At 39.9% G+C, this 17,998-nt stretch overlaps 1 protein-coding gene across 2 annotated transcripts in view; it reads left to right on the forward strand.

The window, feature by feature from the left end:
* Positions 1 to 17,998, forward strand: part of PRPF19 (pre-mRNA processing factor 19) — a 253,313-nt gene that overhangs the window by 169,434 nt on the left and 65,881 nt on the right. For both annotated transcript variants that reach the window (XM_044084000.1, XM_044083998.1), the window contains exon 13: positions 5,525 to 5,610. In XM_044084000.1, the coding sequence (XP_043939935.1) occupies positions 5,525 to 5,610 (86 nt within the window). The remainder of the gene's footprint in view (positions 1 to 5,524; positions 5,611 to 17,998) is intronic.

Genomic DNA, 17,998 nt, shown 5'->3' on the forward strand with positions numbered 1-17,998 from the left:
CCTAGCACTAATTAAATCACAATTAAATAATCAAAACACTTAACATTACAATACTCCATTGGTCAATACCTAATTGATTTAACAAAGGTACAACAGTAAATGCAGCAATAAGGAATGCAGCAATGATGAAAAAATACAGTAGTAAAAATGCAACAATAAGAAATATGTACATTATTATAAAGTGTGGTCAAGCTGGTGATGTAAAAATGCACACACACAAAAATGCATCAGTAACCATAGAAAATGTAAACATCATAACAATGCCATAACATAACGTAGCCTTATTTTAAAGCTCTTTTCTTTAAGGCTGGTAAGATAGAATAGTGTTCCTTTAACCCAAGGGCTTAGCAAGCATCAAACTTTAATTGCTACATTAGATCACAGTACCGAGGCTAGTTTCCCAGTCCCCCCAAAAAAAAAAAAAAACATTTTACCTGCTCTAACATCCAAATTTTTGAAAGAATAGTCTTTCCATAACAAGGTGTGTTTGAATAATGCATTGGTTTCTCTTTTCCTTGAAATCTCAGAGATGTTCATAAATTCGCTGTCTTAAAGTTCTCTCCGCTTTGCCAATATAAATGCAAAACACGAGCAACAATGGGCCAGGTATACCACCCCTTTAGAATAACAGTTAAAATACCTCTTAGTCTTTAACAGCCCAGCGGGACTCACCAAGTACAGTTCATCCACATTGGCTGCATAGCGGCATTTGGGGCACCTTCCACATTTACGTGTGCCTGTCCTTACTCTGGAAGTTGTATCAACTTTACAGCTTTCAAAAATGTTCTTAAAATTATGTCCCCTTCTTAAACTAAATCTCAGTTTCCCAAAGAACACATCAAGAGTGTTAGGCATACTATCAAAAATGTCCCAATAAGTTTGTATTATGTTTTTCATGAGGTGGATATCTCGGTGAAAATCCATCACAAAATAGATATCATTACAAGGAGGTACATTAATGTCCCTCCCATCCATCTGCATGGTCATTGACCCTGTCGAACAAGAAAGTACCCCCATCTCGCAAGGGACAGAATGGGCATATATCTCACTCTCCACTCATGTAAAAGCTTGTCAGTCAGGGAGATAACTAGAGCTTCAGGGTAACCACATCTAACAAAAAAACTTCACCTGTATAATCTAATTCAGATATCAGTTCTTCCTTCAGTGTGGTCATGCGGGCCGCTCTGACCATCTGTCCCTTGACAATGTTCCTTTTCTGGGAATAAGGATGTTCACTCTTAAAGTAAAGATAAGAATTGGAAAAATATGTTTTATGATACAAAAAGGAGGCATGTTTGTTATACCTCAAGTCTTTCCTGATTTGCACATCCAAAAAATGAACCACTTCTTCCGTCACACTGGATGTGAATTCTAAAAAAAATAGTGGTGTGGTTAATAAAATCCAGAAAGGGCTCCAATAATCTCCTTGGGTCCCTTCCACATGATAAAAATATCATCCAGGTAATGGAAAGAACATGTAATGTGCTCATAAAAGGGCGAGGTAAATAAAAAAAATGCTACTCCCAATATAGTAAAACTATATTAGCGAAAATGGGGGCAAAGGAGGCCCCCATAGCTACCCCCGTCTGCTTGTAATGTGCTCCTTGGAAAAACAGAAAATTGTTCCTGAGGACCAGTTCCATATTCTGTAGATTAAAGATGTCAGAGTGAATAGAATGGAAGAAACTGATGGCAACAGCCATTTTCCCAGACGTTTTTCTAGTCATTTTGTTTTTTTAAAACATTTTCTGCCTAATATTTAGTAATAGCCTTAAAGTGACAAAGATGAGCATTGTAGGAACTTGTGAAGGGGGAGGGAATAGTACAGGGGAATTTTTAGAAATAAGGTTAATTGCCTGAGGTAAATTGCAGGTGCTGTATTTTAATTCTGTGAGGAGTGACATGGAAATTTTGTGACTAGAAATGGTCTTGGCAAAGAGACTAGAAGAATTTTTTAAGGCACTTCAGAATTTCTTTGGATCTAATGTAGTCCTTTGAAGTTTCTTGCAGTACCTTGCTTTGGCCTGATTTGTTGCTATTCTAGTTCCTTTTTAATATAATATACCTGTTATGTTTGTCTAGGCAGTTTGCATGTCTTGTTTTTGGGCTTGGCTTGGTGACATGGACAGTGGTAAGAATACATATTTCATTTAGTTAGAGTATCTTAATTTGTCTGCTTATTAAGGAAATTGGTAATGGAAGAAATCCGTCCTTGTTTGCAAGATTTATTGGGTAGGGTTAACTTAATGCAGTAAGAATTGTATTGGTTGTGTAACTTCAAATGAGGCCTGGGACGCAGCGAAAAGTTACTGCATTGAGTTTCATCATTAAAAACAAGACAGTAGGATCCAACTTATCATAAGAGTGACCCAGTAGTAAAATAGCTTTCAAGTGTGATAGAGAAATTTTGGTTAAATATGAACCTGAAGGAAGTCGTTTATATATCCAGAAGTGATATTAAAAAAAAAAAAAACGGAGATCCAGATAGATTTTTGTAGAATGATTCCTGCACTGCAACTTTAGCAATAATGACTGTAGGATGAGCAACACTAAGGAAGTGCATTTTAATTGTTGCTAAGTATGAAGAGGGCTGTCAGTGTGATGTGCATGATAAAGGAGTTGTTATGGAACCAGTAATGAACAAGTCAGTAAAAATAGCACCTTTTGTTAAAGGGGAAACCGTTTTAAAAGTGGGAGTGCTGATAGTTGTCCAAATGTCCAAAGACATGCGTCTGGAGCTTTTCTCCACAAGCCTCCGCTGAAAATTGGCTCGCTCCAAGTCGACTTTTCCAGTAAAGAAATGTTAAATAAATAAAACAAACTGTGAGGCAAATACTACTACTGATAATCTAACACAGGGTGTCAGTACACTAAATATAACTGAGTATAAGAAAAGGAGAGACCATAATTTAATTCAGCAAGTGTGGATGATGTGGTAAGGAAGAGCAGGTCTGAAACAATACCTTCAGAAAGAGAAAATTATGACATTGATATTGGTAATGTAGAAGGCTTTGAGGTAGTTGGAAGAAGAACTGGAAAAAAAATTTCTAGGTGGAACCAGGCTAACATAGTATGTCAAGATGTAAATATGATAAATGTGTTAACATTGGCAGGATACAGAATAGGAATCAAAGAATAAGTGAGTGATTACTTTGTGCCTAAGAAGATGTAAAATGCATAACATTCTGTATACCCTAAATATAATGTGTACAGTAAAGAATAGATAAGTAGTGATCATGGGGGAAGTTAATGATGTTGGTAAAACTAACGGTGCCTTACTTGTCCATCTATATTGAGGGTGTTGTAAGTTTGAGTAAAAGTAAGGGTTTTGAATGGATTGCGTGCGATGTTATTCCAGTGTTAAATAGTTGCACATTTAATAAAGTGGTCAGTGGTTTTACTTACAGTATTAGAAGGGAGAGTTAGTAGTCTTACTTGAAAATTATTACAGTATAGGAAGAAGTATTGGTGCATTCTTTTTTTTTTTTTTGAGAAATGGCAGCCAGATCAAAAAAAGATCCAAAGGTTTTCTGAAAATATGGGTACACTAATGTGAGGAAGTGAGAGGGTGGAATTTCATTGTATGTAAGTAAATTAAAGTCAGACATGCTGCATGTTGGTGAATGGTGTGAAATGATTGCAATAAATGTTGTACAAAAGAATCAAATGTGAATAAGGTTTACTTATTTTACAGACCTAAGCAAGAAAGTGTCAAAATTGAAGGATTTGAGACGTCATACTTTCTGAATGATATTAATATTGTAGCCAGTGAGTTTAATTCCAAGAATAACTCGTGGGATAACTTGTATAGCCTTGGTGGTGGGATGAGAAATGTGGTAAATAGCAATAAGGTGGTAGGGTGATAGAAGAACCTCTACACACAGGTATAAAAATTCTTGACATTGTTTGGACCAGGAATATTAAAGCCATCAACTTCCAAGATGGCTCTTCACTCACTGATCAGCAGCTTAAGTTAAGCTTTTTCAGTGTGAAAAGGAAAGAGGAAACTGAGAAAAAACAACCAGTGATATTGTCAGATTGAGTAAAATGTAGTTGCTGGCTAGAAAGAACACTGCCTTGGATGCCAGCAAAAAAAAAGAGAGCCTGAAGTAATATCAACCAGATAATGAGAAGAAAGCAAACCCTGACTGAGAATAATCCTGCAGCTAGCTGTTCAGCAAACAGTAGTTCAAGCTCCAGCTTTGGTACAAGAGATGTCTTTCAGTAATTTAGAGGAAAAATATGTCAAATGTGCTCAGAGATGATTAAAATAAATCAAACATTGAAGGAGTATGTCAGCCCAAATGACAATAGGCTGAAAAAATGGAAGAAACTTTAAACAGCTACTCAGATGAACTGATAAAACTGCAAAAATCAGAGGTCAAAATGAAGAAAAGGTTGGTTGAATATGAGACTGCTCAAGAAGAGTGGTTTCAAACAATGGTTGGAGGACAGTGCACACGAGACAAAAAAAAAACAAAACGGAAAAACTGGAAGAAGCAGAAAGGACACATGTTGTCTATGCTCCAAACCGGACCACAAGAAAACAGCCAAAATCTGTATTAGTAAAGATGCAGTCAAACCAGCAGGAAGAGCTGATCCTGAGAGAACTATGGCAAAAGGGCAAAATGTTAAAAATTGGAGACAGTGTTTTGAAAAATGATTACTCACTGTACACCAAGCAGAAGAGAAGTAAATTTATCCCATCATTTAGGGAATGTCAAGAGTAAGGTATGAGTTTCAAACTGGTGTATCCAGCTGATTTCAGAATTTGTTTTTCCTGGAGGCTCAGTCATTTTTTGATGTAGAATAAACTAAGGGAGAAATGCAAAAGTTTGTCCAACAAGGGCTAAGCCATCAAACAGAAGAAGACTCTGCTTCTCATTATTCTTATGGGATGGTTGATAAAGAGTTTGCCAGTGAAACCTTTAACTGTGTTCCATAGAAGAATGCTTGAGGCAGAAAAAAGCACATTAGTTGACTAGAAGAATTTGGGAATACCTTGGACTTGAATCCAAGTCTGGGGTTGGGAGATGAAGGTGAGCAGGAAGAAGACCAGCAACACTGAAATTGGTGAATAAATGTAAGTGTATAAAACATCAATCACATTTGGAAATATGGCTTTACAAGAAAAAGTGGCTGAGAAAGATTGGAGACTTTGTTAAAGTTGTTAGGGAACTAACCAGCATATGCCCCACTTCATGTCATCAATGTTTGGAAGGGCACTAAAATGGAAAAAATGGAGGGAGAAGGAGGTGTAAAAAAGTAATTAAGTAAAATTATGTTTGTACTTGATATTTGTGTAAAACATTTTGATATTTATTACATGTCATATAGTAAAGTATTTTCAGTGATTGTTGTATGTGATAAACGTAAAGTAAACAACTGCCATTATTTTCTCAGTTTTAAGAAAGGTAGTGAATTTTGCTGGTGCTAAATGCATTTATGTACGCCAGTTAGAAGTCATGTTGTCAGTGTTCTTGCCTTTCATTTAATTTTTTTCTTTGCTGATTATACTTTGCAGCTTTGACCTGTGCTCAGTTTCATCCTGATGGTCTGATTTTTGGCACTGGAACTGTGGACTCGCAGATCAAAATTTGGGATCTGAAGGTAAGTGAGAATGTCCCTCAGAGACTGTATTTTTAAGTAAGCCAGTTGACTGCAGCTCTCTCTGGAATACTTCATGGTGACTCCTGACTGTATGCAGCTTCATCGAAGGTTATCATCGTTTTTTTCTGATACTCCCAGTGCAAATACCCTGACCATTGTCACTATATATTGTGTATATTGGATCCACACAAGCCTTCTTATTCTTTCACATGGAGCATAAGTAGTTTTCATGTTAGCACATTACACACATTTTTAGCTATTATTTTTTGTAGGACACCCAGTGTATTGTCTTTGTCCTATGTTTTTTTAAGCCTATAACCCATTCAGCCACTTTATTAACAGTTAAAAGTTGTATTTAAAAGGCACAGAAATAAAGGGTACTTTTAGGTGTTTGTCTTCCCATTGAGTAGTACCCTAGTCTTGTCAATGGTTTGATTTGAATGTAAAATGCATAATAACCATTTGGTGTCAAACTCAACCTTTAAAAAAAATCTGAATATTTTCAAAAAAAAAACATGGCAAACGCTGAAGTATCATTAACTTAGCCATTCTGCGTCCTTGTCACCCCACATCACTTACTAGTACATTAGGAGGCATGCACGGTGACTACTTGATAAGGCAGCTGTTGCTGCTGTTCTCTTGGAAAGTGGTTGACAATTTTACAAGATAAGAGTGGGAAGTATGACCAGTTAAGAAAGAAAAAAAAATATTTGATGAAGCTAGGAATTTTTTTTTTAATTTTCCAAGGTCTTTTAATGCCCTGCGGTATCGGATACCTTGGCACCAGTGAGTAGAACCAGTTCTGCAGATAATGATTACCTTTATTTTAGTGTTACTTTTTTTATGTTAAAGTTGATTTGATTCTACCATAAAATAAGGGGAAAAAATCTTCCTTTCTCAGTACACCTCTAAAGTAATTTTTTCGGTAATAAAGTTAACTGTACTAGCCAAACAATTACCTCAAAGCATCCCATTAAAATCACTGAGATGTTTAACTCTAAAGTAAGAGGTTCTTCTGTTTATTATTGTAAATTCTCATGTTTACCCCACAAACATAGTAGCTGGACATTATGTAGGAAAAAATGCAGGGCATGTGAAAACACAAGACAGTTATGTGATTTGGCTAGCCTAAGAACAGTGTGGGGGTGGGTGCGAGTGTGCACGTGTGTGTATGTGTGAACAAGATGAAATTCATTATGGGGGCCACTGTGCCTTTCACTTGTTACTCATCATAAATATAAATAGAATGTGTTTGTCTGGTTTTTGAGCGGCCAGGCTGTTTATGAAAGCAGAAGGCAGTTAAATGATTAATACGCAATAGTTATTGATGTAGCTAGTTTGGGTGTCATGCATATATCTGAGAGTATGTTAAAATAAATTACTGTAGCCATTATTTATTTTGGAATCAAACATTAGACGTGTGCACAAAAGCTGAATTTTTGGGGGGTTAGGAGGGAGGACATATGCTTTACATCACAGCTTTGGTTGTTAAGTGAGCAATGTGGAATAAAACTGGTGTGGATTTTTGATATAGGTAGTGTGTGTAACAGCAGCCAGTTGAATTATGCTACTGTGGCCATTATGGTTTCCATTTTCTTCTCAGTGAGACATCAGAAATGTAAGGGATGTGTTTTTCATTTTTGGGGGGACAGGTGATATAGGAAAGCAAAAGACAATTAGTGACAGAATTGCTGAATGAATACTTGTGTGATTTTTTTGAAGATTGGTGTAGCTGTGGTGTTTTTGTAGTCAGGTGTGTAGTTTCTCAGAAGGGCACATTCCTTTGAGGACACTATGTATGTTTTGTGCCAAAATGTCTTATTTTTGTTGTCAACAGCTGACATTCAGATGCTCAGAGGCTTATGTTATCCCTGTCTGGCACTTTATCCTGTTTCCACTTGGAAGCTTTGAGACCATCACTTGCACAGCCTGGTGAAAGGAATGTCCAGAATGTATGTGCACCAAGTCCTCATTGGACCAGAAGCAAAAATCATTTTTATTTCACCTGCTAAGGCAACATTTTATTTTAGTGTCTGTAGACTGAAGACTACATTCTGTGTACTTGAAAGGCAGTCTGCATCACCTAAATCAGGATGGAGATTCAGTGAAGTCCTTGGGGATAAAGTGTCATTCTTGAGTGTGCTTTATACCCAAGCATCTTATTAGAATTCCCTTTTTGTGAGCTGCCTTCAGAGAGCTGACATATGGCTTCTTGTATATGTCTAGTAAATCCAGTGTTTCGTAAGTATTTTGCTTTTGTTTATTGCATGCTTACAGAGAAATTATCCTTATTTCTAGGTATCACCAGTAGTCTTCTGTAGCAGTTTACTCTGTTTTTGCTTTAATAAAACAAAATAAAGTAAAATAACAAGCACACTTGAACTGACTTAGTGCTTTCACCCAACTAGGGCATCTTCAGAGTCAGTTAAAAAATGTTAACAGACCTTTATAAATGAAATTCAAATAACATTGTAACCAATGAGCATCAACATACAATGAAATTGTTGTCAGTTGTCCTGAGAGTTAACTCTTACTGGTGCAACAAAATTACACTTGTCAAAAAATTCACCACATATACAATACAGGACTTTACCAATATGTAGGTGTCTCAAAAACTCCTTCCTTTAGGGAATCCCTTGTGTTTCCTTGTTACAAAGTTACAACTTTTCAGATATGCTTTAATATACATGCCAAAGATAAGGTGTCATTAATACCAGGTCATGTGCTGGCTTCTAATCTAATCTGCCATATGCATTCTCTAACTTCAAGTAGCCACATATATAAAAGGTCCCTGACGTGTCCAGGGTATTGTAATTGCAACACTAATATGGTCATATATGTGGCTACTTGTTTATCTTGTCCAGTGTTTTACGTTGGAATGATCACAAGAAAAATAATACAAAGGATACTGGAACACATCAGGGACATAAAAAATAAAAAGTCAACTAACTCTTTATTTACCCACAGTAAGGACTGTATGAATTTTAAGAAATTTATATTTTTTGTCATTGACAAATTATACACCAAAGATTTTGGTGGAGATTAGAAAAACATACTTGAAGTTAGAGAATGCATATGGCAGATTAGATTAGAAGCCAGCACACAACCTGGTATTAACGACACCTTATCTTTGGCATTGGTGTGTTTTTGTGAAGTGATGGCTAAAAACAGTACTCCTGTAGTTAGTTGTCAGTTAATATTAATATAGTATATTTTGCATGCTTGCACATATTTCATGTTCTGATCTGATGTTGTCTTTTTGCATCTGGTACTCAACTGCCAGGTTTCAGATCCGACCTCCAATCCGCCTTTTGCCATTTTCTAGATTTAGGATGTGTAGCTCAGGCTTCTCCCCTTACCAATGATCCCATGCAAACCCCAACATTGCCCCAAGTCTTGCTTGCTGCTGTATGCATTCAGACATGGCTTTCATGCTTTAGGCTAGAGATAAGTGAAAAACTGTTTTGTGTACTGTAATAGTGCTTTAGTACTGTTCCTTTCTGCCTTTTTTCTTGTATTTTTGTATCTTTTCCTCTCCTTTAAAAGTTAATTAGTTGTTACTGCCCTTTCTCGGACATGTGGCCTTTTCTACTACTCCTACCAATTATTTTTTTGTCCGATATCTCTTATGTTGTTTGCATTCTACTGTCGTTGCCCTCTGTTTTATAGGATATTCTCCTTACCATAGTTAGCCTATCTTCATTTTTTCCCCCTGTAGTTTTCTAGCACTTTGATCTTTTTGTTGTAATTGCTCTTGCAGTTTTTCTTTGACACAGATAAACCAATAGGGTTTAAGAAATGTCTCTTGTGGCAGTAAAATGCCCAATTCAGACTCTTGTAGCAAGTTTGTCTATTGTTTGGGGATTAGCCACTTAGTTGAGGACATCTGCACTGCTTTCGGACATAGGGCACTGGTTGAGTGTCTAAACAAATTGGTCCTTAAAAGTCTCATTCCTCTACCTGCTTCTTCATCTGCATCTGGTGCATCCAGATCCAGAAAGAAGCCTTCGGACAAGCACAAGGGGAATAAGGGAAGTAAAAAGACAAGGCTAAAGATTCTAGGACGCGATCCCTTGACTGCTGTCTTCCTTAAGTTCTCACTCCAGCTCCAGCAGCTAAAGTGTCTATGGCTTTAGATCCGTCTGTTCCATTGGCTCTGTCTTCTGCCTCTTCCAGGACTCCCTGATGTAGGGAACCAAGATTTTCTACAGGGCCGATTGCGTCCAGGACACATTCACTGTCATACAAGAGACACCAGTCGAATGCTTTCAGATGCCTTTCCTCATGTTTGTCCTTTAAATCTGCCAAAAGTTTGTCAGAGACTGATATGGACAGAATGATGATGAAGTTCTTTAGGACTCATATTCATTTGGGAGCTCTTCCTGCTCCATCTCCCATCAAACTCGTGAACTTTGGGCCATCTTCCATCCCTGTTGCTACTCCTACTCCAATCAATTCCACGGTTTCTGAGACTTCGGAACTTAGACTCACAAGATTGTTCTTGTTGGATCCGAAGTTGTGGGCTTCCACGACTCTGACATAATCTCTGATCCAGCCATTGCCAATCTTGTTGGGGCTGGATGGATTTCAGAGCAAAAGCTTCAGTGCTGAATCTTAGGGAAGGGGCTCAACCCTGAGATTTTTTATACCGTCTCCTCCCCTTAGAGTTATGGCACTAGACAGCTCATTTTCGGCTTCAGTGTCAAGGCAAGGTCCGGTAGATACTCTTGGGCATTCCAACTCAAGAGTTTTGGCTCCAACCAGGATGGCTTGGGGTTCACCTTCAGCATCTGCCTTTGAGACTGTAGAGAGAGAGTCTCCAAATATAGAGAAGGGACTCCTTGCCCCCTTTGGCTCCAGCCCGTCCACAGCTGTCAGCCCCCGATCTACTGACTCTGTCCTGTCGGGGCAGCTGGTGTCCACTAGCTTCACGACTACCCTTGTTCAGGACTCCCCTCAGACTTCCAAGTCTTCCCTGAAACACCCCCCCCCCGCCCCATGCAAAGTCCTCGGAAGTACAGTTGTAATAGGAGGCACATTGACTCCCTACAGGAGTCTCTCATGGTGGTACTCTAATAGTAGACATCATACTTGTGGCATAGGAGGTTCGCAGAACCAAGGCTTAAGAGGTCCAGTCACAGAAAAGCCTTAGCAGCACTCCTGAAGGGGTGCTCAATTGCTGCACTCTGGAGGCAGTCGGGGGTGGCACTTATTTCTACACCAAAAAGCCTGAACATTCATCTTTGAAGATGTCTGTGTACAGCCAGTCATTACCAAAGACTTATCTCCTTTCTTTACCCATCCCCAACAACAAAGAAACTCCTCGGTGTTCCATCTCACCAAAGAAGCACAGCATTTGAAGTAGAAAAGCTGCTATCAGAAAGAGTCCTCTAAAAGGTCCCACCAGATCAACAACGGTTCGGAACTTAGTCAGTTTTTTTTTTTTTGCGCCAGTTTTGAATGTAAGTTAAGCACCTAATGGATATGCTCAATAGACCTGCAGAATGCGTCCAGTCACATCAAAATAGATGATCCTTAAGGTTTTTATGCTTCTGGCTGGGAGCCAATCATTTCCAATTCGGGGCCCTGCCATTTGGTTTCAACACAGCTTTCCTTGTTGTTCTCCAAATGCATGACAGTGGTGGCAGCTCATCTCAAACCGCAAGGCTACCCAAGTGTTTCCCTATCTGGATGACTGGATCCTCACCGCTACCACCAAGCATCTCCTAGTCTGCACCGGGGATTGTATCCTTCACCTTTGTTGCAGGCCAACCATTACAGTCAATTATACAATTCGTAACTGTCCCTCACTCCTGGAGTTCATAGGCATGCCCTTGGACACTACTTTCCAGATGGCAAGGCTACCACAAAGCAAGTTGTCTACACTACAGAATTAAGCCTTACAACTGCTTCTATTTCAAACCCCTCCAGATAGGTTGATGCTGCAGCTTCGGTACAGGACATTTTGACCCCTGCATTAACACATTCAGATCTGTAACACTTTAAACACAGTTTGATAGTACTGTTACACTATAGTTGACAACACTTTATAATGTTTATAACACTAAGAAAGAATATCGAAAAAATATAACGGTCATAAACAGTTGTGCAGAAAATAACCCGTCTGCCTTCCAAACAAAATATTACTCACATTGCCGTTCTGTGGCCTGGTACAATCATAGATAACTGACGTTAACAAAGTAAAAAAAAATGGAACAATGTTCTACTTAACAATAATTTCTTATGATTTCTCTTCCTGTATAAAATTCCTGATTGATTTTATTGTTAGCATGCTAAAAGTTATTGTTAATTATATTTAGAGATTAAATAAATGTTCAATTAACATTTACATATTAAAATATTAAATATATTAAATGCTTGTGTAAAATTTCTAATTAAAATATTAAGTAGTAAAATGTTTATACTCAGGGATCAAACTGTCTAATAAACACTCTCATAGACCATAAATGTGAATTTTAATATGAAAGTGTATCCAGTTGCATTGGGGTCAAACTGTCCTGCTTTTCTACACCTTCTTATTTCAGTGGCAGCAGTTGTCACTCTTGTTCCCCAGGCAAGATTTTATAAGAGAGATTTGCAACAGAGGTTGACCGTTTCTAGTGGTTAATCAAGTGCAAACCCGTGAACTTTTCAGTTCATCTCAACAAAATCTGCAGACATCATGTAACTTGGTGGATTCAGTCATTTGAGGTTCTCAGTCTCAAGGCTTCCCCTTTGTTCAGGGCCACAGTGACCATGGATGCTTTCCATTTGGGATGGGGGAGTATTATATGGAGAAGACAGTCCAAGGCACGTGGTCCCCCTCAGAGGAAAAAAATCATGTTACTGTATTAAAGATGTGGGCAATCCTCTTAGTAGTGCAGGCTTTTTCAACTGTGGAGCCAGCCATGCTGCAATCTCTTTGCTTCTCTCATCAGGTCCAAATACAGCATGTTCTTTTCCATGATCCCTGTGGGGTAGGGTAGGGTGGAGTGTGATGGTGGATTGAGTCATTGAGTGATGCTCTGATCCATGATTGGCCCTCCGGTCTTCTTTAAGCATACCCAACAACCCGTCTAATCCCAAAATTTCTAAAGAAAGCATCTTGACAGAAGAGCATGGTTATTTTTACTGCCTTATTCTGGCATCAACAGGTCTGATTCCCCTTCCTTTGGCCTCACTTGATGCACCTTGCTTGGGTACCGGATCCAGATTTTCTCTCACCCATCCTGAATGCCTCACTTGGACATTTAGGCCCTCATGTTGACTGCATCATTTCCCCACTTCCAATGTTAGCTAGACAGTCCAGGCTTTTTTTCCTGAAGTTGTATATGTTCTCATATCCTCTCAGAAAGATTCATCTAGGAAAATCTCAAAAATAAATGGAAAAGGTTTTCTATTTTTGGCTTTTGAGAGACATTTGGACCTTTTTTCACCCCCCAGTTCTACACCAGTTTTTCACAATAGAGCCTGTTACTCCAAAATCCAAGTGTAGTTAGCTGTGATTTCAGTTTTTCACATGGGTGAGAATTACTCCTCTCTAGCTTATGTGAAGCCTTCCTCAACAGTTCTTTCTTACTTTGACCACCTATCAAAAATCCCACCTCTCCTTGGGATCTTACTGTTCTCCTACAAGCGCCAACTCAAGTCTCCATTCTCATTAGCAGCCAAAGTGAACTTAAAGTTCCTGAGAAAGAAAACGGTGTATCTGATGTTGTTAATCTTCATTCCATACATCACTGATGGGTTCGGTTCCGAGCCCTTGGAACCGAGTCGGCCTTAACCAAAGCTCACGCCAGCCCAAAACACTCGAGCTAAGACTTTACCCATAATCCCCCTCTCCCTCTTACCTCATATCTTGTTTGCAGTGTTGCCATAAAGCCGCTTTCAAGCCAGCTGTCAGCTAAGCCCTTTATTTTTGGAATTTTTTGATATTTTGACATTAAACTATTTAGAGATATCAGCAGTGTGTTCTTGCATAGTGTGTTACTTCCTGTGCCAGTGTATCGCTAAGTCGTCTTTCCTACTTTCCTGTCAACTACCTGCTGGTAATCTTTTTATCCACTATGATAATTCTTTTATACCATCATTGGTATTTTCTCTTTACCTTCTAGCTAACTATATTTGTGTGCTTAGTTGTGGTAGTCTGTTAGATGTTCTTCGTGTTTCACTGTTGCAGTCATTACATTTGGGTAATCTGCTGGCAGGTTGCCTTCAGTTGGCCTGAATTCCAAAGTCTTGGGTCCTGCGTCGGTTGCTGTCTTCTCTTCCATGACGTCAGGGGTATAAAACATGCAGCCGACGCCATTTTCTTTAGTCTTTCTTGCTGTGCGGTGCCTGAAGCAGAAGCATTTTCGCAAGTGCCGGTCGGCCGACTACTGAAAAATTCGAGTTTGAGTTTCAGAACTGAAGTCTTCACTAAAGCTAAGTACCCCGTTGGGGAAACTTTTTTTTTCTGCTTTTTACCGATGTCAGAAAACGTTAATTGTATTTCTTGTGGGAAGCAAATACCTCATAAGGATTTCCATTTGTACTGCATTCCTTGCCTAGGCCCTGATCACACCATGCCTGACTGTCGGTTTTGTGCTAGATTTAACCAACACACTATTAAGCTTCTGTATATTTTTGCATCAAAGTATTTTGGAAACAGATTTCTACCCAGAAATGTCGTCGGATAAATGACAGAGAAAGGCAGTCGAGATCCAAAACCGACAACGTAGCTTCTCCTAAGCCAGTCGCCGGTTCGCCGGTACTCAGTGAGGCGCTTTCACAGCCCCTGATACCCGCTACCTTTGAGTTACAGGCCTCTACCAACACCCATGTGGAGTCAGGCATGCCGCAAGATACTCAAGGTATTGGACCAACGGATGTATCTCCCTTGGATGGGTCTGGAGCCGCTGAGCAGGCACCGGCTTCTGAGGATGTTATCAGACCTCAACATTCGTATATCAAACCGACGACAGCTGCAAAACCAAAGACAAAAGCAACACCAAAGACAAAAGCAACTTCTAAAACTAAAAAAAAAACGACGCATGAGCCACGTGCACAGCCCTCTATGCCTAAAAAACAGATGATCAAAATGGCTGAAGACGTTATTATCTTGATCAGGGGTACCCATCCCCCTCCAGATAAGAGGCCTAGGCAAGACGCTGATTATGAATTTTCAGATCAGGTTTCTATTTCTTCTGATTCCTCTTCTGATCAGGAATTTGTCTATACCTCCCTATGAAGATTCTGATGCTGAGGAGTCTATTCCATCTGCATCTCCTCCTGAGGATTATTCATTTGGAGAAACCTTGCATACTTTGAGGGAGCATTTTCACTGGGAGAGTCAAGATTTCTCAGAATCAAAAAAGAGGCTTAGAGATTTCCTCGTTCTCCCTCAGCACAAACCTTTAGCCATCCCCCTGTTTTAGACATTGTGGATGATGCATTTTCGGAGTCCATCTTGACCCCTGACTCCTTACCTCCGGCTCCCAGTAAGCCTGACAGATATTACAGGGTACCTGACTCGCATAAATTTTTATTTAGAAACCCTGCTGCTGATCCTGGAACTATTTCACAGGGTCCAAAGGGAGTTAAGGCCTCAACAGCAAAAAATCCTACACCCTCTGACAGAGAATCAAGGGCACTAGACAGATGGGGAAAAAAGGTTTATAGACCTGCAACCTTGGCAGTCAGGGCCTTAAACTGTCAATTTCATATGATTAAGTACCAACAACATGTTATGGCATTGCTGAAATAGAAAATGATGTTGATTTCAGAATGTGCAGAAAATAAAGAATTGCAGGAATTATTTCATGCAGCTGAACAAGTTGGAAAGCATACTTTGCAATGTGGTTTTGATTCCTTAGAGGCCTCCTGCAGGGCCGCAGTTACTGGATCTGTGATTAGGAGGCATGCCTGGTTAACGGAACAAAATTTACCTGATCATGTTAAAGCTAAATTGCTAGATGCACCTTTACAGCATGATTCTCTGCTTGGTATTAAGGCAGAAGAGGTTCTAAAGAAAATGGAAGACAAAGCTAAGTCTATGCAAACTGTTAAAGACTTCTTACAAGTGCAGCCACCAAGATTCATTAGACACTGGCCTACAAAAAATTGGTCCTTTCCTGTGTCGAGACAGAGCTCTAAGGGGCAAATCCAGATGCCCTAAGTGTTCCAGATACCAGACGCAAGATTCATACAGGTCAAAGCAATGGGTCGCTTCCACCTCCAAATCTGGAGGAGATAAAGCGCAAACCTACAGAAAGCAATCCCAATGACTTCCCTCTGCGTACACCAAGCACTTATCTTTTGGCAGCACCCATAGGGGGAAAATTAGCACTTTTTGCTCAAAATTGGCAGTTAATAATCCAGGACAAGTGGTTACTAAATATCGTATCACAGGGATACAGATTCCATTTCCACACTCTGCCAATGGCAAATGGTTGGCCAGATCTGCCAAAAAGTCAATGGGCAAAGACACAGAAACAGCTTACGTCCCTCATGGATATGGGGGCCATTCAGACAGTACCAGAACAGGAAAAAGGACAAGGTTTTTACAAGACTGTTCTTGGTACCCAGAGAGGACAAGGCCTGGCGGCCTATACTGGATTTATCGATTTTAAACACATATCTGGACATTCCAAAATTCAAAATGCTGACTTTGCAGCAGCTTCTGCCCATGCAGGGCAAGAATGCTTGGCTGGTGACTTTAGACCTAAGAGGCATACCTGCATGCCCCAATAAGACAACCTTGTAGAAGATACCTCAGATTCAAGGCTGGCTTAATGCATTACCAATTCTCTGCACTGCTCTTTGGCTTATCTACTACGCCCAGGGTCTTTACAAAGTGCCTGGCACCAGTAATTGCATTTTGCAGACAAAGTAGTATACAAATATATCCTTACTTGGACAACTGTCTCATTCAAGCAGAGAACAAGGACACTCTTTTTCAACACCTGGCATTTATGAGAAAGCTTCTAACATGCCTAGGGTACACAATAAACAAAAAGAAATCACAACTGGTACCCTCTCAAAAGATAACATTCCTGGATGCAAGCTTAGATGCAACTGCCCAGATGGCTTACCTCACGCCAGACAAGCAAAGGCAACTGACTACTTACTTCAAACTGATGGCAACAAAGACCCAGTCTTCTGCAAGACAAATTCTGCAGGCTCTGGGCTTCATGGCATCCTGTATTCTACTAATTCCATATGCTAGACTGCATATGAGGAAACTTCAGTGGTACCTAAAACGTTTATGGAGTCAACATTTACACAGTTTGGAAACAATGAATGTTCTTGGTGTTTCACTGTTGCAGTCATTACACTTGGGTTATCCTGCTGGCAGGCTACCCTCAGTCGGCCTGAATTCCAAAGTCTAGGTCCGGCGTCGGTTGCTGTCACCTCTTCCCTGATGTCAGAGCGCCAGGGGTATAAAAGATGCAGCCAACGCCATTTTCTTCAGTCTTTCTTGCCGCGCGGTGCCCGAAGCATAAGCAGTTCGCAAGTGCCGGTCGGCCGACTCCTGAGATGTGTTCGAATTTCAGATCCGAAGTCTTCATTAAAAGCCAAGTCCCCCATTGGGGAAACTTTTTTCTTGCTCCAGACCGATGTCAGAAAAAGTTAATAATTGTATTTCTTGTGGGAAGCAAATACCTCATAAGGACTTTCATTCTTACTGTATTCCTCGTCTAGGCCCTGACCACGACGTTGCTAGTTGTTGGTTTTGTGCTAGATTTAACCAATGCACTATTGAGTGTCGGTACGATTTTGCATTACACTATTTTGGCAGAAAATTTAATTATATGATGTCAAGATAGCCAGCTGTCTACCGGAATTCACAAGAAACGCAAAGAAAAAGAAAAGGACAGGCATCCGAGGTCCAAAACCGACGAGGCTTCTTCTAAGCCAGTCGCCGGTTCTCAGTGAGGTGGCTTCGCAGCCCCTGACACCCGCTATTTTAGACCCGCAGGCCACTACTGACTCCCATGTGTAGTCGACTAGGCCGCTGGAAGCTTAAGGTATTGGACCTTTGGAGACTATTCCCTCAGATGGGTCCGGAGCCGCTGAGCAGGCATCGGCTTCTGAGGGTGTTTCAGACCTACTCAATTATACATTAAAACGACTTCAGCTTCAAAGACTAAAGCACCTTTAAAGACAAAGAAACAAGTACAACAGCCTCATGGACAGGCCTCCATGCCAAAAAAACAGATGCTCAAAATGGCCGAAGACTTAATTACTTTTGATCAGGGGTTCCCATCCCCCAGGCAAGAGACAGAATATGAATCTTCAGATCAGGTTTCCATTTCATTTGAATCCTCTTCTGATCAGGAATACTCTCTTCCTCCCTATGAGGATTCTGATGCTGAAGAATCTATCCCTTCAGCCTCTCCTGAGGATT

Source organism: Protopterus annectens, chromosome 9.part0, assembly GCF_019279795.1.
Source record: "Protopterus annectens isolate FY-2018-M chromosome 9.part0, PAN1.0, whole genome shotgun sequence".
NCBI lineage: Eukaryota > Metazoa > Chordata > Ceratodontiformes > Protopteridae > Protopterus > Protopterus annectens.